General features: G+C 36.3%; 1 protein-coding gene across 24 annotated transcripts in view; it reads left to right on the forward strand.

Annotated features, from left to right (window-relative positions):
- Positions 1-17,435, forward strand: part of CADPS2 (calcium dependent secretion activator 2) — a 539,668-nt gene that overhangs the window by 399,681 nt on the left and 122,552 nt on the right. For 16 of the 24 annotated variants that reach the window (XM_036862873.1, XM_036862885.1, XM_036862874.1 and 13 more), the window contains 4 exons: positions 1,838-1,939; positions 10,062-10,125; positions 13,316-13,439; positions 15,516-15,536. In XM_036862873.1, coding sequence (XP_036718768.1) covers positions 1,838-1,939; positions 10,062-10,125; positions 13,316-13,439; positions 15,516-15,536 — 311 coding nt within the window. The remainder of the gene's footprint in view (positions 1-1,837; positions 1,940-10,061; positions 10,126-13,315; positions 13,440-15,515; positions 15,537-17,435) is intronic. The other 8 variants (XM_036862867.1, XM_036862870.1, XM_036862871.1 and 5 more) reach the window with 1 other exon arrangement.

Genomic DNA, 17,435 nt, shown 5'->3' on the forward strand with positions numbered 1-17,435 from the left:
GAAAAATGATGCTTTGATATGAATAAAAGGTCTTTAAGCCAGTATGATTCAGGTATAACTTTAGAATTAATCGCTTTTATCCTAACTGACTAGTTTACAAGCATCAAAAATGCACACACACACACGTATAGATGTCTAGGTAAAAAAACAGTGGGAACAGCAGATAAAAATCTTGTTGGGAAAGTTATTTTAAATACCCATTTTTTTCATAATCCTCACTTGTACCTATTTTATACATAAACATTAAAAATCAGTAAGTTCAAATGATAAATCTTTGGAAATTAAAACAATCTTTAGAAAAATAAGTTAATCTGAGAAGATATGATTGGTGTTAAGAAATGCAAAAGATTCATTTTGTTGAAATATATAAATATTTAAAGTAAATGTGAAATTAATGTATCTCATTCTCTGTTTTAACAGACAGTGAAATTCATACATTCAGAATTTGAGATGACTGCTATACTACCAGATACTTAAATGGATATAGAATAAATTCTGAATCCCTATTAGATATATTTTATGTTTTCAATACTAATCTTAGTAAAAGAAGACTTCTGTTCAGTCTTTGTTGCTATTTTTTTTTTTTTTTTTTGGTTGTGTTGGGTCTTCGTTGCTGCACACGGACTTTCTCTAGTTGCGGCGAGCAGAGGCTCCTCTTTGTCGCGGTGCGCGGGCTTCTCGTTGCAGTGGCTTCTCTTGTTGCGGAGCAGGGGTTCTAGGCACACAGGCTTCAGTAACTGCAGCACACGGGCTCAGTAGTTGCGACTCGTGGACCCTAGAGCACGTGGGCTTCAGTAGTTGCGGCTTGCAGGCTCTTGAGCGCAGGCTCAGTAGTTGTGGTGCACAGGCTTAGTTGCTCTGTGGCATGTGGGATCTTCCCGGACCAGGGATCGAACCCGTGTCCCCTGCATTGGCAGGCGGATTCTTAACCACTTCACCACCAGGGAAGTCCCTGTTGCTACTTTTAAAGGTACTACTTTATTTATAAAGTTGATACTTTATTTCATAGGCATATTAGGTTAAGCACAAAAATCTTGAAACATAGGTGATCTTTCTTCTCTGTATGTTTTTATTCAAGTATTCATGTTTCATTTATATTTAAACAAAAAAATAGAGCAGTAAACCACTGCATGAATCCAAAATGTCTGTTCCTTACAACCATTAAAATTAAATCTCCAGTTTCACATTAGCTTAATTTTTATTTGGAAGAGAAGGAGTTAAGACATTTTAGCTTACATTCAGTATATTTTTTTATAATAATTCCATTCAGGATATTTAATTGGTCAAATGTTTGGTATCACTATAAAACACTTTTCACTGCCATTCTCAAGGACTAGTCATTGTTTTCTGTAGATCTGAAAAATATTTATTGTAATCCTTTACCTTGAAGGCTGTCTAAAAGAGAATAATTCTGTTCCATTCATTCCAGGTCAAAATATGAAGCAAATGGCTATAAATATCTCCAATAAATTTCCACCGTAGACACAAGTAGTATGTATACTGTGAACCAATATGCATTTTCCTTAATTATTTGGATTTTTCAGGGAAATAGAAAGATATAAAATTTATAAAAGTAAATGTTCAAGGGACTTCCCTGTTGGTCCAGTGGGTAAGACTCCACGCTCCCAGTGCAGGGCGCCCGGGTTCGATCCCCAGTCGGGGAACTAGATCCTGCATGCATGCCTCAACTAAATATCCTGCACACCACAACGAAGATCCCATGTGCCGCAAATATGACCCAGTGCAGCCAAAATAAATAATAAATAAATAAATACTTTTAAAAAAAGGTAAATGTTCTATCACAATAAATTACTGACTCTCCTTTTTTTTTTCCCAGGCCTGATGGAATCGGAACTATTTCAATGGAAGAAAAAGAGAAGTTTGAGGAGATAAAGGAAAGACTATCTTCCCTTTTAGAGAATCAGATAAGCCATTTCAGGTATATACTCCATTAGTACAAGTGTGTGTTTCTTTAATTCACTCAACCCTCTAATCCCCTACAAATGTTTATTATGTCTTTCTGCTACTGCTCAAGCACAATCGGTAGCTTCTCCTCCATTGCCTGCAAGGTATGATCCACGTTCCTAGGTCTGCGTTCTGCTTCTCAGCCTACCTTCAGTTTGCACTACTCATTCAGGAGGCCCCGCCCCCTGCAGTATCCTTTCCGCTGGCCCTCTTGCTAGCCCTGTGCAGTTCTCAGCCTTGCATAGCCTCTTCCCCCAGCTCTGGGGGCTTTTCCTCCCTCTCACTGCATAGCCAGGCAAGGAGACTCTCAAGCCCCACCTTCACAGGGGAGACTTTTTCATTTATTCCAGCAGAGAGTGGAAAAGCTGAAGTCTTTTTAGCATTCATCATCTGTACTATGCCCTAGTCACCTATCATATAGTCCTTGGTTATCCTTTTATTTACATTCTGTGAGAACAAGGACCACAGTGCGTCTAGCACAGTTTCTTTGCCAAAAAAATTAAGTATTGATACTAAGAAGCATTTGCAGGGTGAAGGATAAATATCTTGATAATATTATTTTCCCCTGATTATAGTTAGCTTAATAGAACCTAATGGTTAAAAACAGAAATACACCTTTTTCTATCAGTCTCATTAGATCCTATAAAATGTTGCCATGTCAGTGTATTGCGTCTTATAGCATATTTGTCATGTTGCAGGTATGTCATTTCATGTGAACTTACTGAAAAATAAATTCAGTTAATATTCCCCCTCCACAGTCTGAAAACACTGTTGTTTAACCATGTGAATAGAGTATGGCTGCTCTGGGCCTCAGTTTCCTTATTTGTAATATGAAAAGCTTAGACTCGGATTTTAAAATGATACTAAAGGAAAAAATTATCATAGGATATACTATCCATCTGTTTCTCTGCATTGGTGTTTTCATCTGGGGCTGGTACCACCACCTGAAGTTAAGTGAATGAGGGAGGATTTTCTTCGTCATGATAATTGGGCATAGGGGCAGTCATTTAGTGCTGGATTTAGAAATGCTATGCATGGAACAGTCTCACATTGGAGAACTGTTCTTCCCAAAAGGCCAATAAATTCATACTAGGGAACACATTTTCAGAGGATGTTTCTGCATTTGCTGTTAAGAGTATTGTCTTTTAGGTTGTGTAGAGACCCTTATATTTATTGTGTCTGTCATTTAATGAAAATCAATATATAATTTTCCTGTTTTTGACATTATTGAGACAGAGCTGATCATTCAGTTGACTATATACATCAGTAACTATAAGTCTCTATGGTTATTTGTAGTAGTGCTTTCATGTGCAAGTAACAAATCCTACCTCAAACTGGTTTAAACAAATAAATGGATATGTTCACTTACATGCAGGTCTCAGATAGGCTGGACTTTAAGACAGGCTGAATTTAGTAGCTGTAGCTCCATTTCTTTGTAATTCTCACACGGCTATTCTCCTTCATGGGATGGCTTTATCCCCAGATGGGTAACAAGACCACAGAATTCCTTGGCCTCACATCCATACATGCCAGAGTTGAAAGGGAAGGTAGTAGAGGCTGTCTCTTTCTGTGATTCTCTCTTAAGATGAAAAATTTCCTTAGAAGATCCTAGCAAACCAGCCCTCATATCTCATTTGCCCTAGATAGGTCATAGGCCCAGTCCTGAACCAAACCCAGGGGCCAGAGGAAGCCCACGTACTAGATCCTCCGTCACTGACAAGCCATGGGACCGCCATGATCGAGTTAGCTTGATGAGAGCCAGCCCACCAGCGGGTCCTGTCCCCCACAGTGCTTACAACTACACAGTCGAGGCAGGGAATGACAGTTGTCCACATCATTTATTATATTAGTATTCTCTCTCTTACAGTTTTGTTTCTCTGTTTCTCTTAATAATGTCTGTAAAGATGTACGCTAGAATTCTTTTTCGTTTTTATTTCTTTGATGTACTATAAAGAACTAAACTAAACTGGTCTAGACATTTTAGGCTGACTTTTATATTCCCTTTTGATATTTGTAGAGTTTGTATAAATTTTACCAGTTTTATTTTTCCTGAGTCCATAGAAAACTGGATAAGAGGAAATGGGATTAAAATAAAACAGAGGAAATTTTAGGTATCCATATAGGCAAATTTAGGAAAATGTTTAAATTGTCCATGAAGATCTTCCTAAGGATTCTACCAAATGATCTTCCTTAGGCACTTGCATTAAAATTTAGAAAGAACGTAAATTACTTATCAACTCACACTAAAGAAGTAACCAGAGTACTATTAATAACTCTTGTATAGAAATTTATTTATTCAGGCCCAACTGTATTTCAGAAATGGATTTCAAAGATACAGGTAAAATAATAAGGCAAACTAAATTAAACATAAATGAGGAACTTCTGGTTAAAGACAGCAGATTAAATGCATGTCTGTCTCAGTTTCCTCACAGAACCTAACCAAAACAACAGAACAGTATTTTTCAGAAGACATAAACCCACAAGGACAGCAAGAGTAAGAGGGAAAAAAATGGAAAAAATAAGTTAAAAATGTGGAAGTCAGATGGATGGATGGTATCTAATTTAGTCACCCAGGAAGAACTGGATCATAAATGGGCAATGGGGAATACAGAGAAGCAATCTGATTTATGTCATACAATCACCAAAACGTTTGGAATTGCCAGTTGTAAGCCCTCCTGGAAATTAAGAGTAAAGGATGATTTGTTGTAAATCTGCTTAAGACACACTTAGATCCCCAGATCTCCTTTCCACCTCATCAGCCAGCCCGCTGCCCCTCCCCTTCCCTGGAAGAGCACTGCTGGTTATTCCCTGGAGAGGGTAAAATTACAGGGTACCTGGGCTGTGGTAGAGGAGGGGAGGAAACATCAGGCACAGTTGGAGTTCGGGATTACATAGAAACATGGGGATTAGATAAATGGTTATTCTGAAATCTGAGAATCACAGCCTTCTCCTTCCAACTCACACACTTGACACCGAAAATGCTGGCAGGCGGGCAGGCAGACAGGCTTACACTTTCCATACATATTGTAAGTACCTTCCCCCCGGACTCTGACTAGCCCAAGAGAAAAGACCTAAAGCTGTGGAAAAGAAAGACTCCCACCGAAAATTCTTCAAGTAGGTCAAATTGACAAAACACTGAGATATTTTAACATATTGAGAGAAGTTTTACCCACTTGGAATAGAGTTTGGAATTGTATTAGTTGTGTTAGAGCTTGGAATTGTATTAGATTAAGTACATAATAAAAAAAAGAAATTAAAACAAAGACAAATATAGCAAAGTATTATAAACAAAATAGTGACACTAGAAAGTAATCATATTAGATACATTTCATTTATCTAGGACGTTTATGTAATTAATGTAGATACTGAATTTCGGTCTAACCCACAAAAGTGATGTAACTGCATTAAGGGTAGGAGGAACAGAAATTATGTCTAGGGTGGTGGAAAGTGGTCTTAAAAAAAAAAGCAACTTATGTCCAAGATGGAGTAATGGGATGATATTTACCCTCCCACCTGAAACAATTTTTTAAAGACAAAATATGTGGGGAAAAAATGCTTTTCAAGATATTAAACATAAGACAATAACAGTAATTCCTGAGAGATGGAAAACAATGGATAAGCCCTTTAATTGCCCCAGCTTACTGACAGCACAGTGTTTCTAGATCATGGTCCAGGGAGGAGGAATCTGGCTGGATCCCCGTGGACACCCTGACTTGAGGAGACAGAGCTGAGAGTCCATGGAGGGTAAGGCAGCCAGAGTTTTCAACTCAAAGTTCTAAAGGAGAGAGCAAAGAGACCTACAAGTAATATTTGCTGAGGGTCCTCCTGGAGTCTTCAGCTAAGTATTGATCTGTGCATGGATGTGAGGAAACTATTCAAAGCTGGGCAAAGAACTATGTGAAAGGATTACAGGGGTTTCTTTACACAGGGCTGAGAGTAATTCCAGTTTTCAATATCTAGAGTGGAAACCTAATTCATGAGCATCAGGTAGAATACAGAAGGTTTTGCCTCAGTAGTGGAAAAAAATTAGCCCTAGAATAAACACTGTCATGGTCCCTCCTAATGAGGCTTAAAACCAAGATTCATATGAATCAAACTATTTTCAAGTAATTTAACTGCATTCCAGAACAAACTCAAGAATATTTAAAGAAATACAAAAGTGTTCAGCCTCCAAGAAGGTAAAATAACAATGTCTAGCATCCAGTCAAAAATTTCTAGGCATACAAAGAAGTAGTAAAATACGACCAATGAAAAGAATAAAAACAAGCAAAAGTGAAAATGACAGGGAAGATAGAATTAGTAAACAATAGTATCAAAATAATTATTATTACCACATGTCATATGTTTAACCTGTTAAGGACATCATGGAAAACCTACAACTAACATCATGCTTAATAGTAATAAAGTAGGAAAGACTGAATGTTTTCCACCTACAGTCAAAAACAAGGCAAGGCTATCTACTCAAAAATCAATAATCAAGGTAGTGTAGTATAGAGAGTCCAGTAATAGACTCACATACATATGGTCAATTAATTTTCAACAAATGTACAGGTAATTTGCAAAATATACTTTATTCAACAAGTAGTGCTGGAACTATTGGATATCCAAATGTAAAATAAAAACCTGGATCCATACCTCACACCTGATCCAAAATTTAACTCAAGATGGATAGACATAGAAAACAGAAAATCTCTGTGTCCTTGGACTAAGCACAGATGCTTAAATAAAACACCAAAATCATGATTCATAAATGGAAAAATATTACCTCGAACTTCATCAACATTAAGAACTTTTGATCTTCCAAAGACATTATAAGGGAATCTCAGAATGGGAGAAAATATTTTCACCATACATATCCCACAAAAGACTTCTATCTAGAATATATAAATTTATTTATTTATTTTTTTGGCCACACTGCATAACTTGCAGGATCTCAGGTCCCCGACCAGGGATTGAACCTGGGCCGCAGCAGTTAAAGCCCAGAATCCTAACCAATAGGCCACCAGGGAACTCCCTATAAATAACTCTTAAAACAATAAGAAATAAAACAGCCCAATAAAAAGTTGTTTTGACAGGTATTTCACTAAAGATATGTGATGGTGAAAAGGCATATGAAAAGATGCTCAACATCATTACTCTTTAGGGAAATATAAACTAAAGCCACAGTGATTGATAGGAATGGAAAATGGTACAACTCATTTTGTAAAATAGTTTGCAGTTTTTAAAAATTTAAACACCTAACGTATGACCCAACTGTTCCACTCTTAGGTATTTCCCCAAGAGAAATGGAAGCATATATCCACACAAAGACTTTAATATGAATATTTATACCAGCATTATTCATAATAGCCCAAATATGAAGACAAGTCAGATGACCATCAACAGGAATGGATAAAAAATGTATTAGAATACTTCTGAGAAACGAAAAGGGATACATTGCAATAGCTTGAAAGAATATAAAAACAGCTATGCTGAGAGAAATCAGACCCAAAATAGTTCAATACTGTATGATTCCTCTTACATGAAATTATAGAAAATACAAACTAATCTAAATGACAGTAAATCAGTAGTTGCCTGGGCCCCACGAGTCGGGAGGAATCATTTGAGGGGCATGAATATATATATTGCCTTGATTGTAGTGATGGTTTCACAGGTGTATACATATGTCAAAACTTATCAAATTGTATACTTTAAATATGTGTAGTTCACTGTATGCCACTTACACCTCTAAATCTATTTTTTTAAAAAAGCTAAGAACTTCTCTTCCATAGTGGGAAGTTAGTAGGATAATATCTAAAACTGGAAAACTAAGAATTTGAAGTATTACCATGTAGGTTAGGGATATGACATTTAAATACCAAAAGAATCAGCTAAAAGTTAAAAACATTTTTTTCTCGAGAAATTACTTGGGAAATGGGGGTAGAACTGACATAAAGGATTTACGTTTTTCATAAAAATCCCCTTAGGAAAAGTTTCCTTTCAGGCTATGTGCATATATAACTTTGATAAAAACAGATACTGTATTTAAAATTTTAATTTAAAATTCAAAGAAAACCAGTTTAATCATTGGACAGGTCTATGCCGGCTCATTTATCTGTGTAATTAGTTGACTAAAGTGAAAATCAGCCTGACTTTGACTTATTCAGATTAGGTATTTAACTTGGTTGAATTTTATTTGTTAATTGAGTGTTTTTCACTTTGCTTAGCTATTACAGAGCTATCAAAGTGGTAAAAACCCAAAATATTTATCTTGCAAGGCAGAACAAAATGATTCCCTTCTTTTAAAACTTGTTTTGTGAAGATTAATTAAGCTTCTGTGTAGTTATTTTCTGTATTTTATTGATTCAGGATTACTTGTACTCTGTAAATGTGTTGAATTATTTACACATCACGGGCAGCTAATGCTAATTCAGAGCATACCCAGTGGGACCTCAGAGCCCTGAAATGCTAAATGTAATCTGGGGATCAGTAACATTCCATTCATAAAATGTGTCACCCATAGGTTAATGGAAATAAACAATAGGAAAGACAATGGATGGATTATGCAGAAACACTGAAAAGATTTAAGCAGGAGGAGGGGACTACAAGAACCCAATTTGTGTTTTATTTAAACGTGGATTAAGGTTTATGGTATACAGAATGACTAAAGCTACTTTACTAATTTGCTAATGCTCTAAAAAGCACCACTGTGCAGGAAAAACTCTTATCAAAATAAATTGGTCATGGTTTTTTATGTATGGGCGGGGGAGGTAGTAGGGGGGAGGAGGCATAGAGGCAAGATTAAGTGAAGGAAAATTTTAACAGTAAATGAAATGGTAAACAGTACTCTGAAGAAACATGTGAGTGGCTAGATTTATATGACACTTATTTGCATTTATCTGACGTGAATGGAAGTTTCACGAAACTAAAAGCTAAACCGAATATAAATTCAACTACTGCTTTGTGAGGAATCAATCTTCCTCTTTCTCTTTAAAATTAGGTCCAGTAAAGTTTCTCTTTAAAATCTGGTCCTATAAAAGAACTTGAGCTTAAACTATATGTGCTTTTGAGGGAGACCTCTTCAAATTACAGTGCGGAAAAAAAGAATTTCTTTGTAATTATGTCTTAGAAAATATGTCTACTTAGTCCTTGGATAATGGCAAAAGACATGGAAATAAGTAAACTTTTCAAGTTATTAGTTTGAAGGTGTCTAAGAGCAAAATGGCAGTCCACGATGGCCCAGCTGCCTGTGTAGCACTTGATCTTGGGGCTGAGGCAGCGGTCAGGGAGGCTTTGCTGAACCTGGTTGAACAAGCGAGGTGCACCCGCAGGATGAAGTGGCCCTGGCATTCTGTACTCTCTAAGTGGAAAGTGACCTGAAGGGGGACCCTCCTCTAAAGAGCAGTAAACCTGTCACCACCATGTGGCAGCTAACTTGTGAGGGGCCCACTCATCCTCCCAGCTCTGACCCTAATTTCAGAATACCTGCCCTCCAGTTGTTGCTGTGTGTTAGGAATACATGGGACTAGAAATACTTTGGATAAATGACTGCGGGCAGTAGAGCTGCAGAAGGTTTATGTGGGGGGATGGGGAGGTTGGAGAGCTAGACACCAGCAGAGACAGGCAAATGTAAGGACAAGGGGGGAGCCGGAACCTTGTTTCTCCTAGAAGTTATGTATGCAGTGTGTGTTTCCATCTTAAATCACACATAAATAAAGGAGGAAACGGGGGGAGTCATTTCATTTTATCATAGAGCTTGAATAACAACACCTTAAACAAGAAATTAGTAGGAAATGCATTTTAAGTTTCTCTTTACGTATAGGACCCTAGAGATTCCTTTTTGATTACTGTATTTTTGTACATGTATCATCGAAACTTGAGAGCCTTTTTCATCACAGTTTATACCTTTACTGTTTAAGAAATTTAAATCATGGGACTAGGTATATTTCAGCATTTAAAACTTTCCTGCATGGGTCGATGCCCTTTTAACCACTTTTTACAAATGTTCTCCAATAACACCAAGTTATAGAAGAGGGAATTATTTAGCAGTCTTGGATATTAAATGTTTGACTTTTTTGTTCCTCCTTTTTTTTTTTTTCTTTTTTTCTTTTTTAAAGATACTGTTTTCCCTTTGGACGACCTGAAGGTGCACTGAAAGCTACACTTTCACTACTTGAAAGGGTATGTTTGAACATTACTTTGTAAGTACTATTTGCATTCTCAGTGGCTGTGTATTTTAGTGTTGAACTAGGCAGATGGTCCCATTCCTCATGAGTGTGATATCACCTGGGTCTGTTGCATTTCATCAGTCTCTCACTTTTTCTTGCTACATTCAAATTCTTCTATATCCTGCTTTTCCTCTCCAAAGCCTTTCTGAAGCCTACCACTGCCATCCTATGCTGAGTTAGGGTTAAAGTTATCTTCTTTTTGGTAGTATCCATTTTTCCCACCTCTTTTTTTCCCCTCCTTATTTCAGATAAGTACAGTTATCTGTTTTTCAGACTTTACAGTTGTCTTTTATTATCCCCCCGACTTATTTGTACTTCTGTCTGTCATATCCCTCATACCTATAAGAGTTTAACATTTAATATTCACAAACATATCATTTCTTTCATTCTAAGTTTATCTCAATTTATTTCAGTTCAATTTGTGTTACTTTGAAAGAATTCATGAATTACAGAAATTGATAATTAATAGAAGTCATGAAATTATAGAAATATACAAAAAGTAAATAGCAAATAAGGTGTTATACCCACGCTAAAAATCATTTATTAATGAAAGTCTATTCTCCACTGCTGTTTTTGTGGCAGATTAGGTGTAAAGGGAGGGGGGTGGGAGGGAGGTCCAAGAGGGAGGGGATATATGTATACATATAGCTGTTTCACGTCGTTGTACAGCAGAAACTAATACGACATTGTAAAGCAACTCTACCCCAAACTATACCCCAATAAAAAAAAAAGGGAAGTATCCTTTCACCTGTCTATAAAACTATTCATGTGCTAGTTGGAAGCTAACAGCTTAAGTAATGTGAACAAGTTTTATTCTTTATCTGTATTAAAAAGAATATCTAGGGATCATCTCTATCTCTTGATTTGATTATTTCGGTCCTGATTTGTTGACTTTAAGCACTTGCTCTTGTTGATTTTTCTGCCCTAGGAATTCCAGATAATATATTATTTATTCGCACCTCTGAAAAGCAAAACGGGGAGACACTGTTCAGTGATTTAAGGATTTGGGAGAGGAGGGCTAGAACTGATGACTAAAGTGAGATCTTTGGATTATAGATTGGTTTTATCTATATATCCCTGTCTTATCCTTGATTACTGTGAATTGTGTGATAGAAATATTATTGTCATAATTATCTGTTTCATTAGCATTTTTATAATATTAAAAGCTGCATGTAACTCAGGCTTTTCAGAGTTTTCATTTCATCCTATCCATTAAGGTATCATCAATGAGATAAAACTCCTCAAAGGCAGCTTTGCTTTTTGGAACGGCATCCCATCCTGGGTACCTAGTACAGCCTCTCTATGTGCTGGTTTCCATGGCAGAGCTCCCATCCTCCCCCCAGCAGGGAAGAGTTAGTAACAGAAGAGATGCCCTCGTGCCCTGTACTGACAGGTGGCAGGATGAACAGTGACCTTTATTCCAGTTACAGTAACTAATCATGTCTCTTGCTGAATTGAAAGAGAAATGGTAAGGGCTATTTCTTCATTTTCATGTCTCTGTACTTACTGAAATCTTAGAAAAATAAAATCTACATGTGAATTCTTGATACAAACGGTGTCTTGGAAGAACTTGGGGCGGAAGCATAAAACACAAATTGTGTGTCTCCCTTTTTGCACTTGCTAGCCCTTTATCTGCGCTTCTCCAGGAAAGGGGATTTAGTTTCCCCACACACACTTCAAATGAAGTGTCCAGCTCCTAGATACTGTGAAATATTGCCTGATTTCAACCCTAGACTCACCTCTGTAATAGATATAGACATTCTAATTTTAACAGCTATTTCTATTATTTGAAAGTTTGGCACCATGGGAAAGCTTAATAGTAAAATTAATCTTAAATTTAAATTTCAGTAATAATCACCTTAAAAATAATAGTGCCTGTTAATGCTTATATTTTTTTACTCTGAACAGAAGGATTTTTCTGGCAATAAAGAGTCTAATGTGCAGTTCTAATTAAAGTGCCAAATATACATCAGTGTGTTAAAGATTTTTAATGTGAAAATATGAAGAAAAATTTAATTTGATAGGGGAGGAAATTTTTAAGTGATAAAGTTTGCTGTTTTCAGAAGGAAACCTTGTCTGACAAAATGAAAATATGTCATCAAGGATCACCAATGCTAGAATGATTGAATGAATTTGAGATTATAAAATCCGTAGTGCCGAGGCTGATCGAAATAGAATGAAGTAACAAACCATGAAATGGATGTCTTCATGTTCTTTCAATATTTCTTTCAAAGTAAAAGACTAATAAGATAGTCAGAACACTTACAAAAGTATTGTCTTCTTTATGTTAGATTTTCCTATACCTGTATATTGTAGAATTTGAATGTAAGCGAAGCACGGAAAACCACATTAATTATATGGAAAATAGCATTTGACTAATTGTATAATCAAAACTTACTGTGAGCAGTTTTATCACTAGGAAAGTTTTAAGGAAAATTATCAATGAGTCACTATAAAAGTACTTAAATACATTATATTTTGAATTCTGGATACAATTTTATTTTCCATTTGCCGATAGTAACACTTTTAAGTGAAAAATCCAAAAACACAATTTAGGAACCCAACAGAAAATAATCAGTTGGTTTTTTTTTTAATTTCAGAAAGTTTTCCTTGTGTTTTAACATTTGATACTGCATTCATTTCACTAAGATAAAGAAGTTCCCCCCATCCCCAGCAGATCAAAATAACTAAAGTGTAATTAGTGAGACTAGGGGTCTTGATTTTTATAAAGCCCATAAATGATGCTTATTTTAATGGAATTTATGTTTTCATATAGATTGCTCAAAAGATTTAAAGCTTTTAAATCAGGAATATGCAAGGTAAACTTTATTACAAAGTATCCCAAGGACTGTAATCCTCCTTTGAAACAGCTGCTCTAGTGGCGTTGTGGGTCCCTGGAGGAAGAGTGACAGTCACACTGAATGGTGGCTTGGGCAAGGGAGGTTTTGATGTGCATAAATGAGGCTTTGACAGGTGGAGCCAAGACTGGGAGAGATTACTTCCCGGCTGTGAAGTGCTGACTCATCACCTCCCCCAGTGTTACCTAGGACCCCTTCCTACCAATAGGTCTAAGGGCAATTTGTGTACTAGTTTCTTAGTATGTTATGCCGTCTCTCTCTCTCTCTCTCTCTTTCTCTCTCTAGGTTTTAATGAAAGATATTGCCACTCCCATACCAGCAGAAGAGGTGAAAAAAGTGGTCAGAAAATGTCTTGAGAAAGCTGCCTTGATCAATTACATGAGACTCACAGAATATGCCAAGATAGAAGGTCAGTGCAGTGAGCAATTGCCCAAATGGCAGTGAGAGCCAACAATGCCTATTAACTGCATTTTCTGTGAGAAGTCCTTTCCTTTCTTGAACAAACCTGTGCCATGGCAAAGGGAAATGTCTCATTAAAATCTCAGCTGGTGAACTGAAGAGCTTTTTCCTATTCATTGCCTTAATATGCCTCCTGGGACTCTGCTTGAATGAAAGACCCAGGATTCATGCTTAAGTTGTCCTTTGTTCTTATTTTGAGTTTTGAAGAAACCAAAACGTGTTTTCATGGGTTTTATTTTTTGACATTACAGTAAGTATGTCTAACATTTAAACTATGGGCAGTGTATTCTCCCCTGATCAGTAACAGTGTAGTATTATTTAGTTTTATTTTTGGTTCTGTAGCATCTCTCAGAGAAAGAGGAAACTTGTTGATTATCGTGAGGGCTGAAATAAACTGACAGAATTTCCTGCAACTTTTAATTGCTTACAATATATTGATGCATTTGTAAGATTAGATCTCTTGAGAAGACTGTGCATTTTTTCTCTTTCTTCAGGTTTTATTCATTAAGGATAATTATTCATTTTATTCATTTAAGGTTTAAGATAACTTATAAATACATAGATTGAAATTTGTGGCAAAGTCACACATCAGCTTTTATCTGACAATCCTTTGATATAATTAAAAGTAATAGAAATGACCTCAGGTTCTTTAATTATCATAAAACTAGCTTGTGTAATACATGTAGCATTAACTTAGGGATGAAAAAAGTTTATAGTGTTAAATACTTATCTCTAAAAATAAAAAGTAAATCATCTGTTAGAAAAAATTTAGTAACTTTTAATATAAAATTGTATTTAATGAATTATAAATTTATTAATTAGTTGATACTATGATAGATTCATCAAAATTGGGACAATGAAAAAGATGATTATAATTGGCTGTGTTATATCCTTTTTTCTCTCCAAATCTGATCAAGCTTTCTAACAAGCACGTGATAACCAGCCTCCTGAGTGATTAACAAAAAAGCCATCCCATCACTATGGCAACCAATATTATATCACGAGAGTAACAACATGAAACCTCCTTAGATACCAGTTTAACATCATTAATTATGATATCATGTTGTGTTAAAGCAGAAGCAATGAATATTAGGTCATTTGGGGAAAGTGGAAGATAAACAGATTGGTTTTCACATTTTGAATACTCCTTCAAACAATTTTCATGTTTTGGGAATATTGGGTATTGCGATCACGGATTGAAAGAATTGATATAAAAATAGACATATTAAAACCTTTCAAATCTGGCAAAGAGAAAAAAATTGTAGACAACCTGAACCTGAGTAAACACAATATTGTTTTATCTAAATATTATGAATGCTGTCCAAAAAACTATGAGAATCCTTTTGGTCTTAACTATTTTAGTTATTTTTGACCATTACCTTATCCAACAATACTGAAAAGATATGCAGTATACTTTTTGTTTTATCTCTGTATTTATTTTCTAGTTGTAGAATCCATTTTAATATGGACAAATGACGAAGTTTCTTTTATTTGTACACAGCCATGGGCTCCTCTCATTAATCAGCTAGATAAACACGTTAACAATGGTGATCAGAAAGGAATAGTTATTCTTCTGGATCACACACAAAAACAAGTCTGTGTTAGAGAAAAGCCTAAAAGAGGACCCAATGGAGAGTGAGCAGGGAACTCTCCCACCTCTTCCTTTCTGGAGTCACCCCCTCTCTTATCTCGAGTCCAGTGTGAGAACATTCTAGAAAAAGGATACTAGAAATCTAGTCAGGTAGGACTGCTGAGCAGTCTCTTTTCAAAAAAAAATAAAATATATACTTATTAGATAAGAAAAACTTTTATCCTTTTCATTTTCTACCTTCTCCCCCTTTTTTTGTATCTTAAAAAATGAAGTGCTTTGTTTTATGCTCAGGCTCAGACCAAGAACAAAGTTGACTTTAAGTTAGAAATAGGAAATGGGCTACTTTTCTTTGCTTGATTGGTCTTTTACGTTGCGTGAGTGAGCAACACGGGTAGAGTTTGTTTTTCTCCTAAATTCTCTTCTCTTATGTTTTAGGCCCAGCAGAAAAGGAAACAGGTAATTAATGTTTGTGCATGCATGTGCCATTATTTCTAATGTGGCGGTGTTGTGTTTTGATATGGATGAATAGCTCTTTCCTTTTCAGGGCTCCTGTTAGATCACTTTGACTAAGATACTGAAAAGACTTTGATTTTATTGGAACTGTTGCTAATGCTTTGTAGGGAAAATATAGGCCATTTATCTCTGCAAAAGTTCAGCAATGTTTTTTTGATATGAATTCAAAGCAAAACACCTGAGGCTGTATTAATGTTATGCATTAGGTTTTAACCACGTACACTAATCTTATTTGGAAGCTGTTGCCAATATTTGAAGGACTCTTAACAACTAGAAAAGAGGACCATCTTTCTTTTATCACCCTTGGAAGATAACCTGAGAGTAAAAATGCATAAATGCTATTAAGTAAAAAATAAGCAGCTCTTAACTTTGAAAGTTGTTAATCATAGGAATGAGCAGAGGTTATAAAATCCCATTCTCAAGAAATTGCTAGGAAAGAGTTCTTCTCTGGGTCTTTTGAGTTTTTAAAGATTTTGTTACTTTTGTGTGTGTGCACGCGCACGCCACTTCTCACAGTTGTAATTAATTTAATTAATGGGCCATTATGTATTCATCCTGTCCATCTCTGCTTCAGCCTCTTGCAGGCAGGGTCTCTACTGAACTTGTTCACTGTTGTATCTCCAGCACCCAGCACTGTGCCCATGACACAAAGTAGGTACTTAGTAGTTGGAGAGAGACAAGAGGTCGGTCCATTAGTTAAGTTCCATTTGAAATCAGTGGCATGAGAGACAAGTGATGAACCTTTCTAATCCGAGTTTTCTCATCTTAGTCAAATTTTGCATGCAGTCTTATAGACAAGTTTGCTTGGGTTGTTTTTAACTGAAGTCTTCCATTAAGGATGCTATTTCTTTTTTCCGACCTTCACTTCTTTTCCAGTATTTGACCTCAGAATGTGTCAGGAACAAAACACTCAGAGCCAGGAAAAGGGGAAAGAACACACCTACACTGATCGCTGAAGTGCACTTTAGAAAAGATGAATTAGAAAAAAATATTACCATCCCCTCTTATGACAGCCCACTGTGATAGCAGCAGTCCCATGATCTTTAACAGACTTTTTCAAAACCTCGTATAGCATCTTATCTCCCACATTTCTGTGGTAAAAATAGTTTTTATATAATTTTCAGACAAGAAGTCTAGGGTTGTTAGTGGTTTTCCCACTTGCCATAGAGTAAATAAGTCAGCCAGCTGGGACTGGAGTCAGGTGTCCTGATCCCCAGCCTACAGAGACGACGCTCCTGCCCCTGTGAAATAGGAAGGGGTCACCACACGCCATGACGAGGATGGAGTGGAGGCAGTTGCCCTGCTTGTGACAGTTGCTGTCTGCTGTGTACAGCACTTCCAACCAGACGAAAGTCTTCCCTTCACTTGTGTTTAACACCGTACCATTGCTCAACTGTCTAGGCTGCAGACTCTGGGAAAAATACTTTTTAAAAGTCAAATGCTTGTATAGAAAAGAGAAAAAAATCAGTATAGCCTCAGTAATTTAAGTGAATCGAAGGGAAAGCTACCCTCCATTGAAGACTGTTCTGAAGTAACAGAAGAGAGGTTTTTAAGAAATGTAGTTATATTCCTTTAGTTGTATTTGGTTGCCAGTTAACAGGGTTACCTAGTGAATGTTCTTGGAGGTGCTTTTAAAAGTGAGTAAAAATGAGAGTATCAGTTGCATGTGTAAGAGCTTAAATGCTTGATAAGACTTTGAAACAGTACTCTCTTGAGCATTATAATCAATATCCTCAGTTAGTTTGTTCCACATAGAGAAGAGTAAAATTTAGCTCAAGGTTTGTCATCATGTTGTTGTCTATTGACCTGCCTGTTGCTCCAGAGGTTTTTCATTTGCACTGC

Source organism: Balaenoptera musculus, chromosome 9 (genome assembly GCF_009873245.2).
Source record: "Balaenoptera musculus isolate JJ_BM4_2016_0621 chromosome 9, mBalMus1.pri.v3, whole genome shotgun sequence".
NCBI lineage: Eukaryota > Metazoa > Chordata > Mammalia > Artiodactyla > Balaenopteridae > Balaenoptera > Balaenoptera musculus.